Source organism: Triticum aestivum, chromosome 2B (assembly GCF_018294505.1).
Source record: "Triticum aestivum cultivar Chinese Spring chromosome 2B, IWGSC CS RefSeq v2.1, whole genome shotgun sequence".
NCBI classification, from domain to species: Eukaryota; Viridiplantae; Streptophyta; class Magnoliopsida; order Poales; family Poaceae; genus Triticum; species Triticum aestivum.
Window position 1 is genome coordinate 145084466 of NC_057798.1, and position 8445 is coordinate 145092910.

At 44.9% G+C, this 8445-nt stretch overlaps 1 protein-coding gene and 1 long non-coding RNA gene across 4 annotated transcripts; one reads left to right on the forward strand and one right to left on the reverse strand.

Annotated features, from left to right (window-relative positions):
* Positions 1-326: 326 nt before the first annotated feature.
* Positions 327-2784, forward strand: LOC123040859 (uncharacterized). 3 transcript variants are annotated; one of them, XR_006418298.1, is made up of 5 exons: positions 327-590; positions 1168-1209; positions 1394-1561; positions 1632-1808; positions 1981-2784. It is a non-coding gene; the product is annotated as an uncharacterized lncRNA (long non-coding RNA). The 3 variants fall into 3 exon arrangements; XR_006418297.1 differs by having other exon boundaries at positions 1168-1249; positions 1632-2784; XR_006418296.1 differs by having other exon boundaries at positions 1632-2784.
* A 371-nt stretch (positions 2785-3155) lies between these two features.
* LOC123043964 (uncharacterized) lies at positions 3156-8211 on the reverse strand. The gene is made up of 3 exons (XM_044466580.1): positions 7863-8211; positions 7124-7145; positions 3156-7043 (listed from the first exon to the last, which is right to left on the reverse strand). Exons 1-3 carry the CDS (start codon positions 7929-7931, stop codon positions 4972-4974), a joined length of 2163 nt encoding a protein of 720 aa, XP_044322515.1. The 5' UTR covers positions 7932-8211; the 3' UTR covers positions 3156-4971.
* Between the last annotated feature and the right edge of the window lie 234 nt (positions 8212-8445).

An 8445-nucleotide genomic window follows, 5' to 3' on the forward strand; every position in this document is an offset into this window, starting at 1 on the left:
TGAGGTCTGTTCCTCAAGATATTCATGTGCTGGCTCAAAACGATTGTGATCATCATGATTAAGCAATGAATTTGTTTTCTTGCAAAAAAGGTTATATATGCAAAAAAGGGAAACCATCGAAAGGACAAAAAGGTAAATGACAAAAAAGGAAAAGAAAAAAGGAAAAAATGGAGAGAAAGAAAGGAACTAAAAGCCTCATCAATAATAAATATGGAAGAAAAAAATTAAAAAGAAATGAAAACAAGAACAAAAATCTGGAAATACGAAAGAAACAATCATATAGAAAAAATAAACAGAAAAAGGGACAAAAAATAATACGTAATAAAGTAAAATAAAAACGGAACCTCCCACAAATCACCGGAGAGAGGCCGAATAAGAAGCGACTGATTGGGCTGGCGTACAAACTAGAGAACCTGCCACAAATCCCATCTCTTGGGTCTGACCTTTGCGCTCGATGGCGCGGGGGGAGACGGAGTCGGCGGACAACATTTCAGCGCCGGCGGAGAACGCGGCGGAGACGGTGGCGGTGAAGGGGAAGGGAAAGCGAAAGGGCAAGGGCAAGAGGAAGGGGACGAAGACGAAAGATCTAGGTGAGATAAACTGCCAGCTTTCATCGTCCTCTCTCTTCAATCTCACCCAAACCGGAAAGAAAATTTGTACTAGTGCGCAGTGAGGTTAGGATAAGGGGGGAAAACCATGGGCAACATTGTGGTGGCAGTACATACATACATGCCCAGGAAACTGATTTCAAGTAGATCAGAAAACCCTCTAGCAGCGAGTTAGGATTCAGGGGTTCAGCATCATCTTTTACTGGATTCAGGGATTCAGGCAATTGGCGGCGTCGAGGGCTTTTGGCGACGGCATGCTCTACCTGATTGGTCGACTGGTCATGCTTTTGGCGAGGGCTTTTATTGGATATGGTGTGGCACATTTCCTATCGGCCATACTCTACCTGATTGGTCGACTGGTCTGAACCTTTTGGCGAGGGCTTTTATTGAATTTAGTTTTTGCAATTTTCGCTTATGATGGTGTCAAACTCCTCCAAGACAATGCGGTTGAGGTGCTTGTTCACCACTACCGTTGTTTTATTTATTCATGTGCTTGGTTTGTTCTGGTCGCCTTTGTCATTGGCCTAATTGTTATTGCTCCGTCATTTGTGTTGTGCAGGACATCTGGGTAGACTTCAGTGAGGGTGACATAGCAAAATCAGTTAGTGCTCCTGCCCTGTCCTTCTGATTGATTTTTCCTTGTATGTCAGCCAATTTAAACAGCACTATTCTTTTTTTTTTCAGAATGCATTGTGTTATGTGTTATCTTATATACATAAACTTATGCTGAGTTACACTGTAATACTCAAGGAACTTGTTTATCAACTTGTTTATTTTTGTATCAGGTTGTTTGGCTGAAAGAATTTAAACATATTGAGAACACAAGCAGCGCCATTGACCCTGCTACTGGTGTAGATGAAGATCTTGCTATGATGATCCGGAAGTACATCGTTCCTGGGCAGCAACTAGCTGTTGGAAAGCTTGAATATAAAAGTATAATTGAAGACAAGTTGGTCAGTGTTTACTCCCTTGTGCTTATATTCTGAACAATTTGGGTACCAATTTTTCTCCGGCTTTCTTCAGGAAATATCCTGCCTATATGATGATGCTGTCATGGAGTTGATGTGGGGCCTGAAGAACAGCATCCAGTATTTGGTGCCTTCAGAAAAGTTGGAGCTGACTAAGGATGATCGCCTCCGTATGAGTAAAGGAATGAAAGTCGTCCTTGAATATTTTGACTTAAAAGTCGAACCAGAGATGGTTAGTACATCGCTTCCCTCCTGTTGTGCACCGCTTTCTGCTTTAGTGCTCGCTGTAATATCTTGTTACACTCAGAGCCCTTAAAGGTGACCAAAGTGATGCAATATTTTTCCAATATTTTTGTCTTGAGGTTTTCTCCTTCTGGCGATATAGAAATGATCCTTATTTCCAGGTTAATGAGTATATTATTGAGACAGCAGGTGCTGTGTATAGTTGTGATCATTGTGTGAACAAAAATGCTAAGAACTTGAGGGCTGCTGGTGAGCACCTAAAGAAGATTTCAAACATTGACTCTCAGAATTGGTGTTTAATTAAACTAGCGACTGCTCTCAAGATAATATGTTACCCTGGAGAGGAACTTCCTGGCATTCCTCTCGAGGTAAATTATACTAATATTTTGCAAAACTTTTTTTGGCTTGTTTCTGTACATTTTTAAGAAACTTGTTATTCAATTAATGGGTCGAAAGTGTTATTATCTTGCAAGTTTTCTCAGCAGAGGAGTATTCCAAGTTGATGGAGGATGGACCTCGATACGAAGGTAAACTATTGAAGGTGGCTTGCAAGATTGTCTTCCAGGAAATGGTGTGGGCCCGTCGCCTTAGAAATAGGATGTTAAGACTCTTGGCCCATTACATGAGGGAGGCAAGAAAAGCATATGAAGCTGACCAAGCTTCGATGAGCAGCTATTGATCCGACAAAAAGGTATTGGGTGTGTTTTTAGCAGGCGTTCTGTGGCGGGCGGCCTGCATCTTCAGCCCTGGGTGTTGGACATCGCCATAGGCCTGCTTTAAATCTTTCAACCTCCATGTCGCTGCACCTATCCCGATTGTTGAGATTTGGTGAGGGACCTGCCCTTACTCATGCACACTAACAAATCAGGAAAGGTTTAATTTTCTGGTTATACTAGGTTGCTGGAGGCTCTGGAAGCAAACGTAATGTTTATGAGCACTTCTGATAATTTCCTTGGTTTGTCTCGTTTCTTATGTGTTCAAACACGGTCCTGTTTTGAGTCTCGTTGCAAGAGATTGATGGTCCATATAATCCTGATTTTGAGTCTTCGCTTGAAACATATGAACATATGAGTCTTAATTTTTATATTTCTTGATATTTTTCCAAAGTTAGGCAGTGATTGATATCAAGAATCATCATTAGTCATGCCCATTACGACACCGTTTATTGAACTGGAAGCACAAAAAAAAAACTATTTCTCATGAACAAGAGGTATAAACTGAATCCCTTGGTTAACCATGAAAACGGGAGATTTTAGACTGGGTGAGTAGTACAATTACTATTCCGTTGAAACACATCAGTAAAGTAGAAGTGATTTCTTTTGGAGTGTTGATTTGGCACAGGTGCATATCAATGTCTGAAGCAGAAATAAGGGTTCAAGGGTAACCGACGGGTAAAGAATTAAGGCTTCAATGTAGGAGGGGCTCTGATCTTAAAGCACATCAAATGGACCGATTTGCATCCACCCACACGCTTACCAACCATATATTGCCTGAAGTTTCCAGGAGAGCATGGAATTACATAAATGTTGGCTCAAATTAGACATACATGTAGGGAAAATACATTTTAAATAAGTTTGCAGCCAAAATACATTTCCATTATGTTCTAAACCTTTAATTAAAGTGAACATTTTAAATAAGATGGCTGCTACAACTTTGAGTTCATATATCCACGACTGGTGTTCCTCTTTGCACCTTAATTTCTTCAAATATTTGCTATGTTCATCCATGCCCAACACAAGGTTCTTATTTCCCCAATCACAGCGCTCCACCCAAGCACCCAAAAACTTGACCAAATCATTGGTCACGCAACAGGTAAAACAAGAAATTTTTGACCATAGGTAAACAAAACTGACCGAAAATTGTGAGTAATGTGACGCCGGGTAGGTAAAATCAGGGGCTAAACAATAAAAGATCCACATATGTATAATGCAGCTACTCAAAAGAAGGCTAGGCTAGCACCTGGGTGTGAAGAACCAAGAACACGCACGATGGTGTCTAGCAGTTACCAAGGACCCTAACTGGCAGACATCATCAAATGGTTGATTTACTGAAGAAAACAAGTTCACAAAAATCATATCAGTGGCGGCTACCTGTCTAGGCTCCGGGGTCCTCGACAGCGGGCAGCGCTGTCTGCCACCTGTGTTGCCGCCGGCTGCACTCTGACAGGGCACTTGGCGTAGCACTGCTCACCAGACCAGGCAACATGCATGGTAGGCGAGCTCTTTCTCCAGTTCTGTAATAGACACCCTCATGGAACCTTTTTCTTCTCTGAAATAAATGGTGCATCAATATTATACTCTCTCTGGAAATATTGTAAAACTGAATCTATGGTCTATGCCGTCAGGGAAAATATGTTGTAAACTGTGTCAGCCGTGTGCATCAATCCAAGCAAACAAAGACCTCCCCTAAAAAAAGGCAAACAAAAGACTTTAACTCTTGCGTTGTCTAAAATCAAAAGACTGAATCTGCTCTGCACCCTGATTTATTCTGAGCTGTACTGAAGAATCATACAGAGGACTTATCCTTGCAGCATGGCCTTTAAAGTTGGAATCCTTGCAGCACAGCTAATTAATCCCAGACCACAGAGTGAATAGCAGTAGAAATTGGTGAGAACTAATAGCATCTAGAAATTTTAGCTCTTCTCCAATGTCTACGACGCTTTCATTCGCTATCAATTCCAGGATTACACACTGCAGTGACCAATGGGCTGTAACATGGGAGTCCTTGTAAACAAGCTCCACCTCTCCTTTGCATTGAAATGATCCTTGTCTAGTTGAACCAAATCACTGAATTCTCTGAAACACGTCATCCCAGTGTTCCCATGCATACTGCCAAAATTAAGAACAACTAGGAAATATAAAGTATTCAGAACTGCAAATTTCTTTACCCAGCAAAACTCTGAGTAAATTGCCAAAAACCAGCACAATTCCGCGTCATACATAGAAACCCACCGTTTTCATAAAAGTTTGCGAAAAACACCATTTTTCAGTAAGTGTTGTACAAAGATGGCGAGAAATTAGGCATGTGCTATGACATCTAGCAGACCAACTCATTAGTTGTAGTTTGTCAATATTGAATTTGAAAGGAACTAGGTGGATAACATTGACGGGGAATTGGGGACACAATAGTGGTTATGTCCATGTGTACATGATTCAAACCTCCTCTGGTGCATTGAGGACGGTATGTTTGTGAAAGTAGTCTGCCATTAGCCACAAGATGGTTGTCAACTCACCGCCACTGCTGAGCTTCTTGGCATGGGATTCCCTGCTGCATCTATTGGCAGTGTAGAATAGAAAATCCATCCACACACGTAGGACTAGTTCCAAGACGGACACGCTGCCTTTCTCCTCTTCTCTTTTGAGCAGCGCTTCAGTGACCCAGTTGGCATAACAGAGGCGAGGAACATCTGTGCTGTAGCGTGGCTTCTCGTTGTAGAGGGTGATAGCAAGCTTGTCTCTTTCCGACAGCCGAGAAGTATTGGGGTCGTCACGGATGCGGAATAACTCCTTGAGCATAGTACGGAAATTCTTGGTTGGACCACTGCGACTTGAGGGCTCAGACTTACGCCACATGTCAACCAAATTCTGGCAGGTCTGCTGGTACAGCCTCGTCTGAGCAAGGCCGGGTAGCATGTCGGGTCGCTCAACTAGGAGAAACATCATGTAATTGGACAGTGTCCTAATGCTCTTCACCACTTGCTCCTGGGCTGCATCATAAGCCTTGGATCGACTACTTCTAGCAAGGAAAACATCAGTGCCAATGTGCCAGATAATGATGCCCTCTTGGAGCTCAACTCCAAGGTAGCCTTTGAAATCATCAAAGCAACCATAATGCTGCAATGCCTCTGCACCCCAATTAGTCCTGAGCATGCCTTGCGTGTTCACCTTGTTTCTCCTTGAAAATCTTTCTATGTACCGGTGCAACCACAGCCTCAGCTCATCTGTAATCTGAATGCTCCCCGAGTAATGCTTTCTGTTCCACAACTCATTTTGTCCCCACAACTTCGCCAATCTACCGACAAGAGGACTGAAGACTGTGTCGTGACGGCTGCAAAAGTGCAGCATGTTGTACTGCCCCATTTCACCGGACCACCTCCTTGCCTGACCACCAACTTGCCTTCTTGTGAACTTCTTGACAAGCTGACGAAGCTGATCCCACCTTCCAGTGCACAAAGCAGTGTAACGGAGCCAGCTCCAACGTGTTGTGCACAAGAAGGCGTATGTCCAACACGACCCTAGCGCGATCAACAACGATGCCATCTCCAGGAGGAAGGCCCCAGACAGCAAGGTGTATGTGATAGCAACATCAACTCTACCGTGACTATCTTTGACACTGAAGTGGAACAACAGGAAGGAGGCGACAGTGGCAAGTGGTGAGACAACACGGATGCCATAGCCAGGCCAAGTGTGGATCACGGCCGCCTTGGTATACAAGATGTCATACAGCAGGGAGAGCTCCACCTCCATCAATGTCCACATACCTTTGTAGTCTTCGTTTCTAATGTCTCTAAGCATCTCACCACCATGGTTTTCTGAATCCTTTTCAATCCAAGAATCAACTATGGCACGCTTGCATACGTGGAACATGGAGTGAGCACGACGCACATAGAGTTCTTCCTCGTTGGCGGCCCCCTCTCTGAACCCTTGATCCAGAGCATGGAACTGATGATGTTTGACATGTGGCTCATTCTTGAGAGAGCTCCGGATGGTATCCATGTTCCCGCGCTGGAGAGCCCATGTCCGCTCCACATACTTGACAAAACCTACAGCTAACATTAGGATAGAGGCCAGCATGACAAAGAACCCGTTGTCAGCAATGCGTTTGTACAGAACATAGCCTGCTCCGAGGACCTGCACGACGAGAATCTGCAGGTGGCGCAACCAGAGCTGGTTGTCCTGGAGGGCGTAGGCAGTTATGCTGTCCGGGCCACCTAGGTGCAGCAAGAGGAACGGCGCCCAGAAAGCGACGAGCTGCTCTTGATCGAGCCCTTTGCTGCTCCTGCTGAGAGAGAGGTGGCCGAGGGCATATATCGCGGTGGAGTCAGCCAGCATGTAAGCCAACCACAGCAGGATCCTCAGCAGAGGGTTGGTTCCACGTTGACGGATTCTGGCGAAGACAAAGAGGAAAACCTGGAGAGCGAGGCTGAAGAGCACTAGGATCTGGATTGACCAATGATTCCAGAGGTCCAGCGGCCCCTGAGCCATTGCTTTAGCGTGCAGTGACCCTGTTTCATGAAATATGCTCATTAGAATTAAGGCAGCACATTCGCTTGTTTGTGATTCACATGGGACAATGTATACATACCTGGCAGTAGTAATGTTGCAGACTTGCAGCAAATAGACAAGGTTGAGAATCAGTCAGGCATCCAAGATGAGGATGCAGTGATGAACTGGAAACGAAGAACTAGCAAATTCGACGAGCAGGTTGCTAAAAACTACAGGAACACCCAGGGAACTAGCAAGCAAGAGGGGCGAAAAGCCAAATAATATGCCATCATCTCATACTGACTACATACATAAGTACTGGATGTGTAAGCATACAAGCAGCATTCAAGTATTCAACCAACCAACCAACAATACTATATCTGTGCAATTTTTATGCTTCCACCCAATCGATCAACATTACAGTTCCAGACCATGTGAAGCCGGTGGCGCTGGCTGTGGAATAGGCCGGCAAAAAAGCCAAGTTGGAACTTTTGGGATCATTGTCTACAGAAGAAGACAAGGAAGCTGTGTGATCTGTTGCAGATAGTTGCCAAGCTGCCAGAGGGCTCCAATGTATACTCTAGATATACTGTCCAATCGCAAGCCATTGGCATCCAGCCAAATACTACATTTCTAGATACTGGAAACCAATGTGAGGAATACTGCTAACAACTGAACATGCAATTGTACTACTATACAAACCAACAATATGGCGTGTGAGTGTAGTTGCATAGTTCTAACAATTGCAAACCATGTGCCCGCGGGCAGACAGACGGAAGTGGCTGGCTGAGGCCACCGGTTAAGAAAACAGTTGCAAATAAAACTGGTAATTCAGATACCCAGATTTGCGCGGCGGGGCGGCGGGGTAGACCTGTGGCTCCGGACGGCCGGTGAGGGCGGAGGCGCATGTTGTTGTGGGCGAGCGCTTGAGATAGTCCCGGCCAATCAGCCTAGGCGTCCCCCGCCCCCGAATGAACCAATGCCACGACGACGACGGCCGCCGCGTGCGCGCGGCCCGGGGAGGAGGCTACGCGTCCGTAGCCGCAGCGGAAGGAGGGCCGGGGAGCGTCGGCCATGGCCCATGGGCGAGCGAATCTCGCCGTGACCGCAGTCCTGGCCTAGATGCATAGCTACAGTAACAAGTGGGCAGCTCGGCTAAAAAAACAAGTGGGCAGCTTCTATAGTCCTAGTCACACAAATATACAACTTCCTCCCTCCCATGGGTTTTTGACACTATATATATATTCCTCCATCCTGGGTGAGGAATAGTTATATATATGTGATATGTGTGTGTGTGTGTGTGTATAGAGAGAGAGGGTCGCGCTATTCGTCATCCTGGGTGAGGAATAGTTATTCTTCACCCCCTCTATTTTAACATGAATGCACCGTAATTTTATGTTCCGTAAATTTTATCTTATTTCA